General features: G+C 35.1%; 1 protein-coding gene across 3 annotated transcripts in view; it reads left to right on the forward strand.

Annotated features, from left to right (window-relative positions):
* Nucleotides 1-22,039, forward strand: part of ANKRD12 (ankyrin repeat domain 12) — a 66,635-nt gene that overhangs the window by 16,685 nt on the left and 27,911 nt on the right. For 2 of the 3 annotated variants that reach the window (XM_042797884.1, XM_042797883.1), the window contains 3 exons: nucleotides 2,744-2,881; nucleotides 11,035-11,182; nucleotides 20,885-21,031. In XM_042797884.1, the coding sequence (XP_042653818.1) occupies nucleotides 2,795-2,881; nucleotides 11,035-11,182; nucleotides 20,885-21,031 (382 nt within the window). In that variant the 5' untranslated portion in view covers nucleotides 2,744-2,794. Of the gene's footprint in view, nucleotides 1-2,743; nucleotides 2,882-11,034; nucleotides 11,183-20,884; nucleotides 21,032-22,039 lie in introns of those variants that run through there. The other variant, XM_042797885.1, reaches the window with a different exon arrangement.

Here is a 22,039-nt window from a genome sequence, read left to right on the forward strand (position 1 = left end):
GGAGCCAAGCCTAAACTAATAAATGTTACCAGGGTCATGCAGGTGGTCTCCTTACTGTCAGCAGCAGAAGTGTATAGGGAATGGCATACCAAACCAGGAAAGGAAGAGAAGCAAAACAGGAATGGAGGTAGTTTCAGCAAGTCAAGTAGCAGGAAAAAAGGAAAGAAAACAGCAACATATGAAATAAGAAATATTTTTATTAAAATAATAAAGAACACTTTCACACATTGATCTGTTTTAAAGTAGTTGTAATCATGATGATATATACAGTGGGAATAGTTGCAAAAGAAACTTTTTGAGAGGCTGAGCAAAACCAGGTTTATGACTTGTCTTTTTTTAAAACCCATGAAAACAGATACTTGCTGCTAGGTAGTACTGTATGTATGGTGTAATCAGCACAGTAGTTGTTGACTGAAGATACTGACTCACTGCTTCTTTTAGGATTAAGAAATGTTTTTGAAAACTGCAGGAAAATCATTCCAGAGTACTCTCCATTGAACCAAAACCTTTTTTTTTTTTTTTTTTTTAATCTTCCTGCAACTGTTATGGAAAGCAAATGAAAAGGCAAATAACTGTGTGCTTTTTCCATTAAAAATGAAAAATTACTCTCCATAAATCCTATTGACACTGCATAAATGAAGGGAATACACTAATGTTTCTTTTGTCTTGGATAAGAGTAGAAAAGTAGGGATTTCACAATGTTGTATCTTGTATCATAGTGGAGACAAGATTCAGGTTATTTTATGTGGGACAGTTTCTAATTAAGCTCTTCTCATTTTTGATAAGCTTGTAGTTAATGTAAAAAAATCCAAACAAACGCAACAACAAAATCAGAGGTGTGGGGGAAAGGGATGAAAAGAGCAGACCTTAGTGCAGCATTACTTAATATCCTGACTTTAGGACTGAGAATTTTGAACTTTCCGTCTCCTCTTGTTCTTCCCATTCTGTTCTGGAAGTATAAGAAAGATGTTATTTTGTTATATACAGTGGTATTAATCTTATCCAAGCATTCTGTAAAGGAATTTCCCATAGTTTAGGTATTGTGGGGGGTGGAGTGTAGAAATTTGTTTGAATATCAAAGTTTTGGGTGTCAGCTTCAGTGTGCAAAACAGTTTTCTCAAAGCCATCTACCAAACAGAAATTACCAGTCTTAATGGCCCTGGTCCTATAACAGCAACAAATTTGCTATGTGGTAATCCCAAAATCTTAATTGTTAAGCAATAATAGAAATGTCTCACCTGAAATGATGTCTAGCCGAGACATAAAATTACTACAAGATTCAGCAAGACTGTTGTGATTTAGGCCCAACTGGCAACTAAGCCCAACACAGCTGTTTGCTCACTCTCCCCCTGCATTGTGATGGTGGAGAGAATCAGAAGGGTAAAAGAAAGAAAACTTGTGGGTTGAGGCAGTTGAAAGGAAAAACCATGCATGCAAGCAAAGCAAAACAAGGAATTAATTCACCACATTGCATCAGCAGGCAGAGGCTCAGCCATCTCCAGGACAGCCAGGCTCCATCAAGTGTAATGGTTGCTTGGGAAAACAAATGCCATCACACTGAACGTCCCCCCTGCTTCCTTATTCCCCCAGCTTTATATGCTGGGCATGACACCACATGGTCTGGGATATCCCTTTGGTCAGTTGGGATCAGCTGTCCCAGCTGTGTCCCCTCCCAACCTCTCGTGCACCCCCAGCCTCCTCACCGGCGGGCTGGGGTAAGGAGCAGAAAAGGCCTTGGCTCTGTGTAAGCGCTGCTCAGCAATAACTAAAGCATCCCAGCATTATCAACACTGTTTTCAGCACAAATCCATGACTTAGCTCCATACTAGCTACTATGAAGCCCCATACTAGCCCCTTTCTTACCATGAAGAAAATTAACTCTATCCCAGCCAAAATCAGCACAACTGTGATCACATAAATCTTTGCAACACAATGCATCAATTAAAAAAGACGCATAAAAATTCACCAGTTTTAAAGTGATGTCAAATGCAGTTTTACTTTTCACGTAACCTTTCCTCTTGGGCACCCTTACAAGAAGAGTGGCTCTTCATTATGGGAAGAGGCATGTCAGACCCCTTCCATTATGTGAATCTGTAATGACACTTGGTGTACCCTGGAGATGAAACGCCACAGAGCTCTTAGAGCTTTATGTACATATATGTAGTGATGGCTTATATAATTAATTTGCTAGATAGTGGAAATTAAAGTTTTTAGTTTCAGGTCTAAGCTTTAGAAGATTTTTCTTCTAACATGTATTTCTTGTTCCAGCAGAAAAGATAGCAAATCACCTAGATTTGACTTTCTTTCCATAATATTTTGGGTAGACAATATTTCAGTTTCCCAGGCTAGAAAGCTTAATTTCTCTTCACAGTGTTGCTAGAAATGATCTTGTGCATCTTCCCAGTCTTATTGCCTATAAAATGAAGTGAGATACTGAACCAACGAGGCATCAAAAACCCAAAGTGTTAAATCTGCCAAAGAGGTAATTTAGAGGGATGAGGCAGTTCGGCTACTGACTTGGTGTTTTTCTTATGACACTTTCCTCAGTAGTTGCCATGTTAGAGTTTTCACCCCAAGGTTTCAGCTGCAGATGAATGGGATGCTTGAAGTCAGATGTCATTGTTAGTCATCTTTTTTTGGGGTACTATTTAGCTCTGCTACCATCTGCAGTAACAACATTTGTCCTGAAATGACACTGCAGTGTGTATATTTATATAATGTTGTTTGTCTGTTTGTTTTTCAGACACACGATGAACGCACTGATACAAGATACAGCTAGCTAAACAGCTATAAAATGCCCAAATTTGGGTCTACTAAAACAGTTCAAGTTGAAAACACTGATAGTGATAGCACCATGGTGGAAAAACCAACTGCAAGAAAGGTAACAAAATTACATTCATGTCCATTTAATTTCAGTGAAATGAAGAGAGTGTGTTCTATCATGATTTTTGTTGCTGTAATTGGAAGAAATAAATATGAATCTGTATTCAGATATCCTGAATGCAGAAAAAAAAATATATTTTTACATGGCTTTAACTGTAAATTAAGGTAGGGAACAGAAATTGCCTTTTATTGTAACTTGCAACTTAATTCAAAAGGAAGCTGGATGCATTGGGTTTATTTGATGTAGGTTATTGCATAGTTTCCATATCTTACATCATATGAATACACTCACAAGAACAATGATTAATATTTTATTTAATTTTACAGTGTCTTGCTCTCTGTAACACACATATGAAACGTTTCTGGAGGCTGTGACAGAGCACAGACCAGTGAACAAACACAAGTATCCTACATTGCTTTATAACACAGGGACTTGTTCCCTCTGTTAGGAGGACTTGAAAGCCGATTGCTGCAGAAGGGTTAAGAGTAACTCCTGTGCAAGGGAGTCCACTTTAAAAATTGTGCAATCCATTTTTGTGTGTTGGAGAATAAAGGAATATGGAAGCTCCAGTAATACTGAAGGGTGGTATGTTGTTTATAAATGTGAAGTATCCCATAATTTTCAAATTTATGGAGCCAAGTTGAAAATAACCCAGTTCTCAGTTTTGTCTGCCTAGTACACTTATACAACAAATTTATCTGTAGTACTAATGAAGAACAGAAAATAGAATAATATTCTGCATTGTGAATGATGAGTTGTATATTGCCCTAAGGAGAAAGAATCCATTTATCTCTCAAATGATGTTTAAAACTGTCTTCTCTGGAAAAGGAGATTGTGTGTGTGGTGATATTTACTGTTACTATTTTGCTGAAGTCTATATTCTCTGTGAGACCACTTAATGAATGGATATAAGACAGGAAGAGATTAAAAAATAGGGAAAGATTAGAAGATCCGGCATCTACTTCAAACTGTCTTCCAAAAACATTCATAGAAAACTTCAGACTTTTTAGTCTCTTCTCAGTCTATGAGTCCCAGTAAAGTGAGGCAAAGGTAGTTGGTTCTGCTGGCTCTGATGAACTACTTAGATAAGAAAAGGAAGGTAACAGAGTGAAATGGGGAAAGGAAATTGATTTACTAGTAAAGGGATGAAAAACTGTTGGGTTTTCCCTTTATTGTTCTGGTCCTTGTTTGAGATATGGTCAAGTTAATTGAAGTGTCATTTGGTACTGGGAAAGAGGGGGGAGTGTCTGGGGCCTACAAGCATCAAGAATAGGAAGGCTATTGTGGTGAAATTTAGTGGTATTAAATACTGCCTTTTTATTTATACACTTATAAATAAGTTGCATTTTGTAAAGATTTTAGGTTATTTAACCAAAAAAAAAAAAATGTCTGGCTTTGTAAACTCTCATTATGTTCACACTTCAGTATTTCTGAAAAAAAAAAACAAAACTTTTTGACACAGGAAAATATTGAAGACATAATCAACAGCTGCTCATTCTCGGAAAACTGATTTATGTCAATTTTTAAAAGCTTTTTTTTGTGTTTATAATTTCACAAAATCTTTAAAAAAATCTATCACAGGTTAAAATGAATTTTCATCTTTTGTTTGCTTTCATCAAAGCAAAAATACTGGGTTTGCTGGAATGTGTCAATTTTTAAGTTTTTCTTTTCCCTGTTTTTTTTTGCTAAAGGTATGGCTTTAAATGCTTGGAATGCATTTATTTGTAGGTTTGAGCATGTAGAAATAAATTATCACATTTTTATAGTGCAAATTACTTCCTTCCTAGTCTTTGAATTTTACGTACAAATTGCTCTGCATTCTGAGCTTTAAAAAAAAAAATCAAAATAAAGTTTCCTTGTGAGGCCCTTTTTCCTCCTCTACTCTCCATCTCTGACTCTGCCCTTACTTCCTCTCCCTGTTTCTTGCTGTGATTGTAGAAAAGTGATGCTTGTTTCCAGAGCGGCTGTTGAATCTGCAACCACTGCCAAAGCAATGGCCTCAGCAGTGACCCCTGTGCCCAGTTCAGTATTTGCTGCTTGTCTTGACACCTTTCTCTCCTGTAATCTGCCTCTGATCCCCATAAACTGTTCCTTCTCTGCTAATAACAGTAGCAGTTACATCTGCTGAGCCATGTAATCCCCATACCCTGCAATCTCTGCAATTAGGTAATCTTCTGAAACAGAGATGTGTAGCTCTTTTGTGAGAACATTAAAGAAGAAGATATCAATCACTTTTTCCAGGGAACAGAAGAGTGAACATGGTGTTGTTTATTTAACACCAGGAAATACAGCAAATTTCTGTTTGCTTTAGAAAGGAGTAAATTAATATTTTATTTTTAATGGTCACAGAAAACCCTTTCATTGTCATATTGATTTGGGTAATGGTTTGTCCTTAGCTGGTTGCTCTAACAAGGAATTCTTTGTTGTTGAGACTAATCACCGGTACAGGAATTAGAGATACGACAAATGTCAGGTTCTGCCTTGCCTAGTATTTGAGATTAAGATGCCAGTGAAAGCAGGATTACTTAGAAAATTTAAGTCTAGGGGAAGATGGAAGTTTGACCAAGGACACAGATATGGAATCACAATGCTGGACTACATTGATACTAAAAAGTAAGCTGATAAACTGCTTGCACTGTTATGTTCAGCCTTGCTTGGTATCCACCTTGGCACAGTGTATGATGTGAGGTTAGAATAATGTAGGGTTTGGTTTGGGGATTGTATGATATAATCTGATATATAACATTGAAAATGTGAGATCCTAAATAAAATTGCAGAATTAATTGTTGCAGTTAATATTCCTGTATTCAGTTTTTTAGCATAATAAATACAGTTTGGTTGCTTTTGTCACATTTTGAGAAAAACTGAATACATGGTTAAAATGTTAAAGTCATTCAAACAGTCACATGATCTGTTCTCTAACACATGGACAAGTAATTGTCAGAAGTGTTTATCTGGCCCTTGAATAATCTGCAGTCTTTCCCCTTCATTAGAGAAAATAGACAAAATATTGCCAGAATGTAATAATCTGGATTTGGCCTTGAACATTATTTAAAATTCAACAGGCAATAGGGCAAAAATAAAATTTGAGTTTGAACAACAGAAAACATGAAGGCAAATCTGTATTACATACACAAACGTAAAACTGAAATAAAGACTGAGCAGGCCAAATCAACAGTGGTAATTTTAAATGAAATGAAGTAGTGGAAATTTCTGTAAAGCAAATAAGGATTTTTTCTCAATATGTAAATATTTTCAACCATTACATTAAAAACAATTGTCTTTGAAACATTAGAATTTCTTACGAAAAAGTTATGGATTTTTTAACCTAATGTTATTAAGGAACTACTGATGCTGACAGTGAAAGGGATACTAAAGTAAAATTTTTGCTTTTGTGGCATTTTGATATGGAGGTGTCTTGACTAAACAAAAATACCTCTTGTCCTCACACTTTTCTCAGTATTGTGTGACCAGTAAGTGACCATTCACTGTGCCATCAGAGATGCCTGTGTCTTTTAGACCCTGAGGTGTTCAACAGTCAGATAACTGCAGTGGTCCTTAGTATGAAAGTGCATTCTAACTGTATTTTTCACATAGCTTTGGCTTTTTATTTTTTCTGTAGAATAGTACAGTCAAATCACTTCTGCACATCGCTACATAAACTTGCTCTCACTTGCTTCTGTGTCCACTTCGTTATTGAAGCGGAAATGTCTTTAAACTACTCGTGGAGCATAATCTCTATGACTGTAAATGAGGAGATGATAGGGAGTTTAATTATTGGTTTTCCCTTATATGTTCATAGATGCATTGTAGGCAGAGGAGGCCTAATGTGAAATGCTCATACAAGACAGTGCATCTTACAAATGAACAGTGATCTTAAAGGACATCACTCCCTGAAAACAATTCTCATTCTTCTTCTCAAAAACTGTAATGGCCTAAATATATGGTGTAAGACTATTCCAGTGGTTAATATATTAAGATAAAAGAAAAAACACTTGCATGATTTGGTTTTCCTTTCATAGCTGACACAATATTTAGCTCTTACTGGTTGTGCACTCTTAGTTGTTGTCTGAGGAGGGTAGTAAAGTTACTGTTGTTATGAGATTTAATCTTTCATATTTGTCCAGTGGAAGTTAATACTTATGCTGTTCTAGCAACCAGTAAATAGTAATGTGAATCAGTTATGTGTTCAGGTCTTCTGAGAGCTTAAAAAAAAATCATAAGGAATAACATTCCTGTTAATAAGACGAGTTTATATCATAGATGCTTTAGGGTACATGTATTTTTGTTTCAGTTGCTCATCTTGGGAGCATAAAATAAATAAAAAAATTCTAAAAGTGTATACAGCAGATAGAACATTTAGTGTTTGCATGTGAGATTTTATAAACATAACAACATAATGAAATTTCAATATATCTGAATTTATACTTTAGAACTTCCATGGCCAAAATTTAGGAAGTAGATGATAGATATGTAGTCCCAAGGAGAAACACATTTTGGGTTTGTAAGAATTAACTTTGTTCTTAGAAGAATCCAACAATAGTGCCCAAAGCCACTTTAATACCATGCAGAACACGCTTCAATATGTAATTATCTTTGATAGGCAGAAAAAGAATGCTTATTCTCCCAGGGCTTAGTGCATCTGCTCGATTATATGGCACTCTGTTGTCTCCTTTTGTGTATTGTCATTGAATGTAGCGGTACCAGACAATAGAGCTGGAATGGGATATCAAGAAATTGTCTGGACCGCTGTTTGTTAGCCTTCCAAGATGGTTTCTGCTGAACAGATTAAAAATGTGTTCCTCATCATAGCACACTAGTATGGTTTTGTTGACAGAGAAAATTCTTCCTTGTTACTACATCCTCCAGTGAGGCATGCATTAAATGTCGAGACATGAAGATCCAGTTTATCCATTTGCCCCAGAGTAGAATAAGCTGTACTCTGTTCTTGGCAGATGTTTGCCAGACCTTTTCTTTAAAGCCTTGCCTGATGGAAATTCCAGTCTCCTTGGGCAGTTTATTCTGATACTTAATTACACTGACTGGCATGGAGTTAGATACTTAGGAGGGTAAATAACCTCTGTTTGTCTTCTGTTGCAGTCTAAAGCCATTAAATGTTCTGTAACTGTAGTGGACATGGGGAGTATGTAATGCCTTTCTCTTTGCAGCAATAGTTTTATGTATCTGAACATTAGCATGTCTTTGACATTTTATTTGGTTAGCAGTTTTCACTATAGATTAATGAACCTCTTTAGAAAGTCCACAGGTATTCTGAGTTACAGGCTGCTTTATAAAAGGTGTCAACTTCGTTTTAGATTGCTTCCGTGGATCACATTAAACTAATACATAGACGTATTCATGCTGAATTTTGAACCTTTCTTTGGACCCTGAAAACGAGATGTCCATGCTGTTGCAGTGACCAGGAGCAGTTGGAACAGTGAATGTTCACTCTTTAAATCAAAATACCTGTTACAACCTGCAGGTCTTGCTGCCTCCTCTTGCTTTCCTTTACTTGAACTTGAATCCAGGAGTCTGTTGTCTGCCTTTTAATGTGAGGTATTGTGATTGTACTGTCAATTATTTTAATCAGTTTGTAGAACCTTGTATTTTTCTGGTTTTGTTTTATATTTAGACTGTTTTTCAAATTCACTAGTCATTTTACTTTCCCTTGCCAGTGTTCTTTGCTTCTCCCACTCTCCCAGTTGTGATGGTGTCTGCATATCTAATTGCATCTCTATTTCAGCATTGTCACTGAAAATACTAAGTAGTATCGACTTTGTACAGATTTCTTAAAACACCCTGTTCATTGCATCTTTTGAGTTGGAAAGTCTACCACTGGTGGTGGCTAAATGTTTATTTCCACAATAGCTAAGGAACAAAATACTCTATTTTCTTCAGTCTCTGTGTATTCTGTCCTTTCATTTTCAATGTATCTTTATTTATCTGAAAGTATGCATTTTGAACGGTTTCCTTCTAATTAGATCATCACAAAATTAATGTTCAGTGATTATAAAAAAGTTGTGCATCAGTCATAATATTTAACATAATGCATATATATAATTTAGGAATAAGAATAAGTGTAAAGCTATCAAGTTATTTAAGCAGCTTGTGTCTCTTTGTAAGCACCTAACAATGTATTTTACTGATTAGTACCAAACAAGGTGATTCTTTTTAAGGATTACCAACTGCCAAAAAGTTTGCCTTTTTTTCTGCAAAGTTGAAACCAGTGATTCCTGATTAGGAATTTTAAATTGTTTTTAATTGATCCTTTCTGTTGCATAGTACCTAGCATAAGATAATATTCTAGGCAAAGCAATAAAATTTTATTACAACTTTATCATATCATGGGAAATTTACATATGTACATATGAAAAATAAATGGATTGTTTGGAACAAGGGATGAGAGCACTCTTGGTGAGATTGGGCTGAAGTGGGAAACTCTTGTAGTGGAAGAGATTGGAATGGGTTTAATGGATTTTGGATCTGCTCTTGTCAACTTATAGATGCATTTGCAAATGCAGTTGCATTAGATTGATTAGCTGCTTTCAAAAGTAATAACACAGACACTTTATCTCCCAAGGGCTTTAGAGGAGTCTTAAAGGGTTTTAGATTTTTTAGATTTTCATGTTCTAGCATGTAAGAAAAAGGCATGTTTGTTGTTTCCTTTGGGATTTTGGAGGCAGGTTGATTTTGGTTTTGGTGTGTGGGTTTTCTTCTGCATTTTGTTTTGGGGTTTGGGTTTGGGTTTGGTTTTTTTTTTTGTTGTCTTTTTTTTTTTCATGTTTCAAAACTCAGAGTGAAGATTAGGTTTTCTCTGGGAGCATCAACCTTTTACTTCAGGAATTCCTCTGACATAGAGTGATCCCTTCTTTGTGATTCCTCTGGTACAGACATTTGTTGTCTGAAGTTTGTAGTTTGTTTGCAGGTTCTTTTTGTAATCACTTCTGTCTACCCTTTTGGCAACAATTTAAACTCAGAATGTCAGATGATATAATCAATCTACTCTTTTTACCTGTGTTTGTTTTTTAAAAAAGGAAAGGAAGGTGCCCTTGAGAATAGTACCTTTACTTGGAGTTATTTTCTAGTTTTCCTGTAATCAGAATAAATCTTTCAACTTCTCGCTTCAAAAATACAAAGGAGCAGCTTTTGTTTATCACTGATTGACAAGTCAGTGTATGTGCCTCTTTTACCTTTAGAAAATGAATCTCTTAGTGGTTTCATCTGATCATCTGTTAAGAATGATATAAAGTTGTGGAGCTGTGATAGCAGACATAGCTGGATGATGTGTTTCTGCAGCATGTAATGAACAGAAAATGTTCTGTCTCTACATTGCTTGTATATTGGTAGGCCAAAATGTTGGGGTTTGCAGAGGGTTCTCTCAAGCAGTCTTCTCGCTAACCCGGTATCGTCTACATACTTTGACCTCCTATATTATCAAAATAATCAAACGTAAGTTAATATTGTGTCCATCCAGGTTTTTCTCAGTTTATCTTGAAATATGTTTTGTAAGTCCAAAATACCAGATTTATGCAACTAAAAATCCAGATAGCTTATACATATTTTTTCTAAATACGATACCAGTTTAAAAAGTTTCTTCACAGATGTTCTAATTTCTTAGTAAATTTTACTTTAGAAAATTAAACACTACGTCATTGTTGAAATAGAGAAGTTCTGTATGGATGGATTACAGGGTGGGGATGGAGGCAGGGGAGGGTTGTTAGAGGTTTTTTGTTGCTACTGTGTTACTATTCACAGTCTGAATTTCAGTGTGGGCTTTTAATGTGTTTTCAATGTGATTGTTATATTATGGTCAGGGAAGGAAATTGGGATGGTTGTTAAAATTAAGCAAATTCTTGTCCCGTTTGTTTTCTTCCTTTGCGTATTAATGAAGGCTCTAATAGTGAACAACAGTTCTACAGTGATGTATCTGGAAGTAGAAATAATACAGACAAGACTAATTTTTAAAAGAAAGAAATGGCACAGATTATTTTTAGTAAGGTTACTTTAAAAGTTTTTGAATAAACTATGTAATGCACATACTTACACACATGCACATACATTCTTGCATAGCAGTCTTTTCAGTCTGTATACATTATAAGACTATTCTGCTTTATGCAAAAAATACTTAGTATACTTTTTATTTATATTAGAGCAAGGACAAGATTGCATCCTACAGCAAAACTCCAAAAGTGGATAGGAGTGATGTGGGGAAGGAGATGAAAGAAAAGTCTTCCATGAAACGTAAACTTCCTTTTACTATTAGTCCATCCAGAAATGAAGATCGCAATTCAGACACAGGTAGAACCTTTTTATTTCCTTAACTAATTATTTGTTGGTAAAATACATCCTAATTTAATTCATTGTATATTATGTTTTTATATTGATTATTTTTTCCCCCTATAAAAAAGGGTAAAAGTTGCTTGCTTGCTGCTGATTGTTGCATCTCAGTCTGATAGGCTTTCATCCTATCATTAGCAAGAGCTAGCATGCCAGCATAGTCTAGCTACATTTTCCAGTTGTTTCCTAACCTCATTCTTTTGCTTCTATTTTAGTAATAAATCTTTCTTTTCATTATCATCTCTAGAGGTCCATTTGTTTAAACAAGTAAACTGATGAAAAGACATGTAAGTGCCTTGATTTGAGATACAGCTGTCAGCCTTTCATAGTGTTCTTGGGGGAGGGAGAGTGGGAAAGATTGGTAGATGTACTGTCCTCCATACAAAATAAAAAGGTTGCTAAGGTTATGGAACTAACTAAACTAGCCATGGAGATCAAACTTTTCTTTCAGTCTAAGCTCCTGCGATCTGTTCAGGATACCTTTTCTGCACAGGCTGGTAGTTCTTCCTAACTTAAGCATATTCTGTGAGAACTGATTTCAAGACTTCAAAATGCTATTCTTAATTAACATGGCTCTTTTCAAATCAAGATGAAGGCATCTGGATGTATTCCAAGAGTACAGCTATCTCGGAGTCTAGGTAATTAGTTATCTACGTCGTAGTTCAGTAATAGTTCTGTTGGTAGCAAACAGCATCTGTGCCCTCTGGAAGGCCACCAGAAGGTATGTTCCTCACATTTCTCAGAGGCTCAGTACTACAGTTGCTTATACAGTGCTCATTGTACATTTGCATATTTTCACAAATAGGTAATTCTCTTAATATGCTTAGATTTAAATGTAAGATAGAAGTATATACCTCAGTACATGTTTAATTTCGGGCCAGGATTGTTTTCATGCAGAAGATTACATACATATTTTTGTTCCTGTAAAGAGAATATGGTATGAAATCCAAATTTGAAATAGTCACATTATAAAACAATACTCTTGGCTTTAGATCTCTGTTTTCAGTGTTTTTTACAGAATTCTAGAGTCTTACACTATTCATGATACCACTTGATTCTGAAAAGACCATGTATAAATTAGAAGTATGCTATGAGAATCTGCTTTATTAGTTTTACTGCTTGGTATTAGACCCTAACTGTTTTTCATAATAGAAATAGATTTGTTTAGTTGTAATATTTAGCACTTATCTAATGTTTTCTGTGTTGAAAATCTTTTGTAATCTCTCCCCATTCCCATCAACTTTAAATAATTCATTGTCACAGCATCTTGTAAAGTAATGTAATTTTTTGTGTTTCTCTTCCTGTAGCATCTATTGTCACAGTTACCACAAACAGGATTGATTACTCTAGGCACTTAGACATACACAAAAAGACAATGCACACACTACAAAATCTTTTTGTTACGAGTTGTAGCAGGGAGATGAAGTAAACAGTTTAAGTAGGGGCAAGAAATATTTAATATAACAATAGAAGGCACGTAGCTTTTACCTGCTGTGCAGCAAACATCATAGCTTGTCCATTTCATTACTGCTGAGGTAAGGAGGTAAGAGCAACTACCCCGTTTCAAATATGAGGAACTTGCAGAAACTTGAGAGGCAGGAGCATTACTAGGATGAGAAAACAGTTCTTGTAATGCTGATTCTGTGTCTAACCAATTGGATTAGTATGGTGGAAGTTAACCACTTAGATTGGTGCCAGATTTGTCACTGACATGGATTAGGACTGACATGAGTGATCGTGAAATGCAGTGCTGTCTCTGACGCAAATTTGTCATTAAACATTGAAAATCTTTGCCATCACTGGGCTAAACTGTTACCTCTGACAGAACTTTCTCCCTGCTAACTATGTACAGACAATGGCAAATATTACTTGGGAAGGAAGAAGGTATGTTTTTGTAGATGAGAGTGTAACCAGAGACAGAGGGAAGGAGAAGAGGTGACGAAAATCTTCATATGAGATAGTATTGCTAGTGTTTAAAAAAAAAAAAAAAAATCTCAGTTTTCTTCAGATACTTTCTGAAAATCTGTAGTGGTATCCTAGGGCAAGGGTCAAAGGTTGTGTATAAGATTCATAGTTGAAAAGATTCTGAAAAAAAATATGTGGTACTATTCCATTCTTCCTACTGTCATTTACAGTTCCAGGATGTATTTTATCCTTTCCTGATAGTTTTATTTTTAATAGCCTTCCAATATGTTGGGGTTTTGGTTTTGGTTTTTTTTTTTTTTTTCAGAGTTCAGAATAGCAAAATGTTCTTACTGCTTTGCTAAATAGTTTCTCTGTAACAGATGATAAGACCATTGAGTTTGATTTTCAAATATTTTTAAAGATTTACAGTCTTTTAAAAATGTGCTTGGGTGAACAAAAATCAAGAAATGTCATAAAAAGTAGCTCTGGGATAAAAAATTTGATTTAATTGTCTAATGTAATAAATGGTTTATCTCCAAGATACATGATAGGGTTGCTAGCTTATTGTAGAAAACCCATGATAGTTGGGTTTCATCCTATTTAGGCAGGTAAATCAGTCAAATCATTGGAGTACCTAATTTTTAGAGCTTTACATCATTAGACGTGTCTTGGTTCTATCTCCAGAGTACTCACTCATAAACTAAGATTTTTGTTATTTTTACTTTATTTTTGTAAAAATTGCCCCCTGCAATTTCACCTCTGGCTTCTTTTTGTGGTGGTGGTTTTTTGTTTGTTTGTTTTTGTTTTTTTTTTTTTGTTTAGGTATTGTCTAGAAACTATAAATGATAATGAACATGGACAGCCAAACAGAATGTTAACTTAATTTGGAAATAATTTTTAAAATTTAATTCCTTCAAAACTATACATACAGAAAGTAAATTTAACACACAGTCAGTTTTGGCAAGACTGAAATCAAGCGGTATTTATAGTGTCCCATAAGAGTCTAGAACAATTCTAGTCCTCCTGTTTATCTAAATTTAGATTTAAATCAGTGGTTTTGGCTAAGAAACTGCTGCAGTAAATTAGTATTAAATATTCTCATATTTAGCCTTTAGGTTACTTTTTTAATAACTCCATACTGGTTAGGACCGAGTCCGGTTGTGTAACTGTAGTCACGCAGTGCCAGTTGAGCCGCCCGCAGTAGCTGAGAGGTCTGCGCGGGGCCGAAAGACCCCGTGAGTCCCAGGAGACCTGTGGCCTGGTGAGGGGCCAGCGGGGCGGCAGCCGCCCCTGCAGTGGGTCTGTGCACCTGTCTCCGACCGCCAGCGTCCCGTTCTCAGCTTCTTGCCTGGTGCGGGGCTGTGTCTGTTACACTGCCCGTGTTTGGGCGGCTGTCCTAAACTGAGGGCTCTGCTATCACATCCCCGTTCTTTGGGTAGAGCAACCGCGAAAAGCTGAGGTGATACGTACCTACTGCAGTCAAATTTATTGATACTGCAAATTTTGCAGTATAGCTTTAACCCTTATTTGAGTTCATCTTATGAAGGGTTCTACACACAGGTTTTGATTAAGACTGGTAAGAATGGGTGGTAGAACAAGAAATATTTTTCATACCTTTTTTAATGAGTTCTCTGATTTGAAGAATCCCAACCCAAAACCATAATTTGATTGAAAAGCCATCACTTACTTGGACTACTTAAATAGCATTATTTGCATCTTGTTAGCTTAATTAATCTGCTTATTTTTGAACCACCTCTGATGTGGTTATCAGAATAAGAACAACGGACAAGTGCTGATTTTGCTAAGGACAAGTTTGTGTACTCTCTCCACCTTATTAGTCTGAAGAGAGAAATTTGAATTTTTCATAGTAATTATACATAGCTGTAGACCGGAAGAATCTTTTCATTGTGAAGGTAAGTGTAGGCTTTTTTTTTACTTTTCTGTAGTCTTGTTACATAGTTGATTATTCACGAAGAACAACGAGAGCTACAATTACACTGAATGTGCTAATTTGTTGATTTTTCCTTGGAAATTACTTCTCAGGATTTGCTGTTTATAGTAACATCTCAGTTTTGTTTTCTGACCCCTTCAATTCCTGTTTTTGAAGTAGTTCAAACATGGCAGAGTCATATTTCTTTTAGCATTTAGTTGACATCCAGAAGAGCAAAACAACTGACCTCTTTTTGTTCCATGTGTACATCACAGTAACACAATTTCTATACTTGTGCTTGCCACAGTTACAGAGGTTAGTGGGTCTGTTAAAGGGGCTGCTGACACACTGTGATACTGCTTCCTGGGTTTGGACTTACTGTTCAACTACTACAAGTTTCTTTAACTGTTGTCTGGGCTAGAGGCAGGAAAGTGGAGGTGGTTCTGTTCGTCTGTGTGTGTTCAGTTAAATAAATATACCATAAATTTGATTAATTAGGTATCACAGTAGTACTTTGATATTTCTACAGGGTACAGTATACTGCAGGGTCACTTTATCACATTCTAATCTTTCTCTTTCACTGAGGATAGGAAGCAGCAGTCAATCATGATGATTTAAAATAATTTTAAAATAATCTTTAAAATAACTTCAGTCAGATTACCACAGTCACACAGATCTCAGTAACTCTGTCTCTCTTAACTTCGTCATCTGCCGAATTGATCATCTTGACCGGTCTGTTACAGTGGTTAGTAATAAGCATCTTAGTCTTTTGTTGTTTATCAATCTCATAACTTACTTAGAAGCATTTATGTCAAGCCATTCATATTTTAGCTTCACATGGTCCTATTCCTTAACCCTGTTATTCCTTACAATTTGCACTATGATAGGAGTTTTAAATGAAACCAGACTACCATCAGCCCTGAAGTTCGAATTTGGTCTTTCTTGCTTTATTTCATTTGTCCACTAAGGTGGTTATTTTACCAAATGGCATATTCTGTTAGTTTGGAGTGATTTGTTTTGAGAAATCCATGTTACAATATTTAATAATCTATTTTCGTAAAACATTTAGAAGCTACTTGACTGGGAATTTGTAATTTATCCAAACTAAAGCAAACAAACAAAAAAACCCCCCAAAACATTATTGGTTGCCTTCGGACATTATCTGTGATGTCTAAATTCTAAAATAATCACCAGTGACTCTGATGGTTTTTTTGTGCCAGTACATTTAAGTACTGGGAGGGAAATTCATGAAGCTCTTCTACAAATAAGAGCTCAAATGCACCTAAATCACTGTTTCACATAACTTGGCTCTTTTTAAATCCTTTTTTTAAAGTGCTAGGTGAGAAGCTTACATTGTGAAAGGGAAATCTTAAGAGGAATGTTGTCCAGATCAATTTGGCTGCGTATTATGAGGGTTATTTAATAAGGAAAATTAAACATGAAGCCAGTTGAAGAGTTTTGATTTTTATTTTTTTTAATAACAAGTAAGAAATTCCCTGATGTTCCAATTCTAACTGTTAAGGAACACCGAAAAGTAACAAGTGAATGTAAAAGAAGGTATTTGTATCCCATAGACTTTGAAAACAAAATGATCAAAATCTTAAAAAAAGCCCAAAACTTAAATTACATTAACAGTCAATTTTATACATTAAAATCTGTCTAAACTTAAATTTCTTAAACTGATATTATTCCTCTATTAGGGCAGTTGTTACTGTTCGAATGGTATAAACATCAAGTACACAGCTGTGGAAACCTTTATGCTACCACAAGATAAAGAATAGCTAAAAGGTCAAAAGTTCCTTACCATTAAGTTGGTCTTCTCCTGCTAAATAAAGTATAGTGTACTGTGTGACAATTTTTTTGAGTCAGTGAAAACAAAACTTAAAATATATTCTGCAGTAAGCATAACGAGGGTTCCCAGTAATTTATAAGAATTTTTCTGTGGATTTGTGTAGCTGCTTTATCAACGGTTGCATTGTTGTTTTCTTTGCCTTTTTTTTTTTTTTTAAGGTAACTTTTTACTATCTAATTTTGTTATTTATTTATTTTTGGTGTATAAAAATTTCTATATGCCCTACTCCCTTCCTTTTGCTTCCTTCCACCCCTTTTGTCCCATGTTGTTTTATCTTGTGCATTCAGAACCAAGGCATATGCATGAGGACTTAAGGGGGAAAACCAGTAGCCTCTTACAGGACATACTCTAGTAAATGGATTATCAGGTGCACCTGTTGTAGTTCTAAGACTTTTTTTTAATATATATTTGTTGATCATATTAATTTTGGGTATTGAAGTGTTTAGGTTTACTGAAAACACATATAAAGTCTTGTATAAATTTTATTAAAAGTTTGTCTTTTTTTTAGTGGTAAGGGCATAATTACAATACAATTTAGTGAGAGCTGTTGTGTTCTTATTTGGTACTTTTAATTGGTAAGGTCTAGAAATTAGTTGTAAATACAGTGTTAATAAAGAGTAATAGAAGAATAATTTGTCCCACCACTGAAAGGCATTGGAATATGTAGGGGATGATCTTCATGTTGTTTGACAACAGTGAACATGAGATGGGAGTAAATTGCACTCATTTACTTAGTAGGCTTTTCTAACAAAATGGTTTTCAAAAAAACCCCAAACCCCCAAAGGAAAAATGAACAGGTAAAAATACCTGGAAAAGTACACCGTAGGGTTGAAAAAGTAAAAGCTAAATCAGCAAAACTTTTATTTCAATTATTTTGATATATTATTTTCTCAAGCTGAGTATAGATATCAAATTGTAAGGCATAATTCAGAATGAATATGAATGTGTTTTTCAATAAAAGAATCATGAGCAGTAAATAGCATAAGCTAAGAAACAGCAGATCATGACAGACAGACTGAAATGTGTTGTCTTTATGGCAGTATTAAATTAGTCAATGAAGGGTATGCTATACATTATCCTTGGAGAGAGAACAGCATGTGTATGTGTATCCTTGGAGAGAGAACAGTGAAAAGTGGAAAGTAGAATTTCATTGCAGGTTTTATTTAAACTTTCCTATGCAGATATTCTACCTATAGAGCAGTAGTGTTGATTTGGATATTGAATGAATTTTTAGGTATTCAGGAGTATGAAATGAATGTAGTTTAGAAAAAACTCATAAATTACTTCTGTCAAATGGATCCTGTTCCTTTTTTAAACATGATGGATAAATTTGTAGGGTTTTTTTTAATATGTACACAGGTCTGTAGCTTTCCATTCTTAAAATAGTTTTGCTCATAATTGTTTAGTCAGTAAAATCATATCTTTCTTATTTGGTCATTATGGAATTGAGGATGTGCACTATTTATATGCCTTCCTCTCCCTCAAGAGCATTGCATTACTATAGCCTGTGTATGTAATCAAGACTAAAAGATGAGATTTAGGGAAGGCTAGAAAGACAGAAGGTGAGTTGAGAGGAAAAGAATGACACAGAGAGGGCATAAGGCAGAAGTGTAGAAAATCAAAATATGAAAAAGGGTTAGTTTGGGATTTAATGAAACAGGGAATGGTACATGGTTAGGAAACTCAAAAGGACATAACTTTCTAATTTGTAATTTTTATTAATTTTTGCCTCTCTGCAGTGGATTTGTGAAGTTTGCCTTGGTGGAGTCTTCTGTTTTAAGATTTTCTGCTTTTGCAGATGACTGATTTTTTTTTTTAGTTTTTTTAAATTAAGTTTTTAGACAGGTTTTTAAGGTTGAGATTTAGGAAAGGAAACTGAGAGATCAGTATAAACATAGAGACAATAATAAAAATAAAATTCTCCCCCAACCTTGACTAGCTTAATTGCATTTCCACATCTTTTTTTTTTAGTATGGCTCAAAACACTAAGTTTAACTAAAACTGAATGAGCATTGCCTCATCAGGTGGTAATCAATCACAGTAAGAATAATTTGAGATAACTTATTACACAAAGAGCTAAAAAGATCCGTGTTGTGGCAACCAGGCTTATTTAAGTAATAGTAACAATCCTCAGCCAATTCCTAGCCAAATTCTAGCATGCTATTATGGCCAAGCTTGATTAATAAGTCCAACATCTTTCCTGCCTGCTTACTTTCATTTATTGCATATTTCTCATTGTAATATCTAGATCTCAGCTTTGGTTTGTGTTCTTGTTTGCTGTATGGGGATTAGCACATCATCCAGCCACAGAGGAGAGGGTGGGCAGTAGACATCCTTACTGAACTGTGTCCCTATCTTTGTGGTCAGTAGTCCAGCCTGGAGGGTGAGTTGGGTTTACTCGTGACTGTAGGGTTCAGAGTCCTGGCTGGCTGCTTAGAGGCCTTTGGGTAGGTGGTCCGTAGGGAAGCTTCCAAAAGGAGAGGGTGCAGTGGAGTGAACAGGATCTCTGGAAAAGCTAAGACTGAACCTGGGCTTTTAAGGAAAGAGCAAAGGGAATTATTTGCTCAGAGTTTAGAGGTGTCAGTTTTGTTGGTTGAATGTTAGAATACTCTTCAGACCATTCCTTTCTTGACAGACATTTTTTTAACTCTCAAAAATTTTAGTTCCAAGTGACCAAATATGTGACTAAGGTTCCTTAGGCCATCTTTTACACACAGTGTGTTTATATTCAAGTAGTAATCTTAGACTCTGAAGAAAAAGGTAGACATTATAGGTCTAACATGTAAGTAATATAAGCTGCTTACAAAATATAAAATATTGAATTTGATAAGAACTTTTTAATGCAGAAGAAGAGCAGTTGACTGGAAAGATGAGATAATTACAGAAAATGAATGGTCTTCACTACACATAAATGCAAACTAATATGTCTGTAGAAAATACTGCTAAACAACAATAACCAGGTAGGGAGATCTGTGGAAAATAGTTGTACCAAAAGAAATTTGATACATTAAGAGTTCGTACTTGCGTGCTGTTAAGATTGTTAAATATTGCTTCTATTAAAGTGATTTAGTTGAAGTCACTTAATCACAAATCAGTTGTTTGTATCATTCTTTAATCTAAATGCTTGTGTTTGGTTTAGGAGACCTTTATAAAGAAAAATGAAGGAAGAACTTTTGAAAAGAATGGAAGACATAGACCACAGTTTCCAAATTACACAAATAAAATTCTAGTTTTGAAATTTGTTAACTATTAAGAGGTTATCTGATTTCAGAGCACATTTAACCAATCTGAAGATCTGTGAGAGTTTGTAGGTACTGAATAGCTTTAGAAATTATCTGTTTATTCAGATGTGTAGTTTTAGCTCCTTAAAACTTGGACAAGAAGTATTAAACAACTATCATAAATACTCATAAGAGGAAAGTTATCTATATAAAATAGCTGTATGTTTTTGAAGGATATGAATTTTGAGGAAGAAATTGCTCTAACGTGAAGTACCAGGATGAGTTTGGGAGACACAATCTCTCGTTCAATTACCTAACAAATACCAGTATTAAAAAGTCTTTTCTAATTTTTAACATGGTGTCTTGAGACAAGTGGAATAGAGCACAGTCCGGATCGGTATTCAAGGCTGAAAGCTGACTAGCTGATCTTACAGAGTTTTTTAAGGACCTGACTTGATTCTCTGAAAATCAAAGTTGTGGCATATACAGCTTTCCTGATGTGAAACAGGTTTTTCATCTTTTAGAATGTTTTAATAATCATCCTTACAGCTTTATGTGCTTTAACTCAGTAGCTTATTATCCTGATTAGAACAGGTAACCAAAACTAATGCAAATGCAGCAAATTAGAGATGCAATTTCTGTTTTTCATCACCTGCCACCAATCACCAGTTCACATACCTTAAAAGGCTGTTTTATTTCTAGAAAAATGTTCTAACAGAACAGCTATTTGAGTTTTTAAATGTTAATATTTCCAGAGAAGGAAGGTCCGGAGAAAAAGAAAATGAAGAAGGATGCTGGAAATAAGAAATCAACACCAGTTAGCATTCTTTTTGGTTATCCTCTGTCAGAGCGCAAACAGATGGCACTTCTCATGCAGATGACAGCAAGAGACAACAGCCCAGGTGATCTTACAAAGTTAACAGTTTTCTTCCTCCTTCTGGCTTGATTCTGTCCCAGTGACAGTATTCTGAACCCTGCTGGTTTTCAATAATCCTTTCTTATTATTGAAAATTTTATAAGTTATTTGCAATTCTGGTAAAACTCTGCTGTGTATTGATGAGTAATCTGATGAAAAATTCTTTACATTCTGTATTTATGTGCAAAGCTTTGCATTATGATAGCTGTAAAACCTGAAAATCTCTTTTCTTCCTTTGATTATTTTTGCCTCTCAAACACTGTTACATATAAAAAAATACACTGTTACATATGTAAAAAATATACATATGTAAAAAATTAAAAACTGAAATACTACCTGTTTCTCATGACGTTTAACTGCTGTCTCATTGCCTCCTTTTGTAGCAGGATTTTAATTTAGAAAGAAACTGGATTGTGTCCTTAGGATTTAGTGGGAGAGGGGAGACACCTTGTTTTAATTCAGAACTTCAAACTTTCCTTGATCCAGTTGTATTTAAAAAATCTTTATGTATGTGTATGTTCTACCCATGTAATGTTTTTACAAATTTGGCATTTAAAAGTGAATGGCTGTGTTTCCTTAAGAATTTGGTGCTAGTTACCTAATCTTTTACTATCCTGCTATGTTTAAAACAAAATGTATGTAGAGAAAGGCAAGACAATTTCATGGTGAGAGGAGTTATCTTTAAAAGGCTCCTCAGATTTTTTAATACTTTGTGGGGGAGAAAAAAGGATATTCTTCAGTCTCTCATGCCAGGGAAGTCTACCCCATACATGAAAACTTTTGAGTCCATGGCCCACAGATATGTTCTCACTTGTTTGAGAGATTAAATTCAAGGAATTGTGAAGATGGAAACTGGGCTGATATGCTGTACCTCCCTGTCGCAAACTATAATAGTTGCAGAAGAATTTGGGACTTCCAGTCTCTCTTCTTTCCATCAAACCACTAGAAACATTGCCTGATGTATTACATACTTTAAACTGTTATTGAAATAGAA

The sequence above is a fragment of the Tyto alba genome, unplaced genomic scaffold (assembly GCF_018691265.1).
Source record: "Tyto alba isolate M040663 unplaced genomic scaffold, T.alba_DEE_v4.0 Super-Scaffold_27, whole genome shotgun sequence".
Classification (NCBI taxonomy): Eukaryota; Metazoa; Chordata; class Aves; order Strigiformes; family Tytonidae; genus Tyto; species Tyto alba.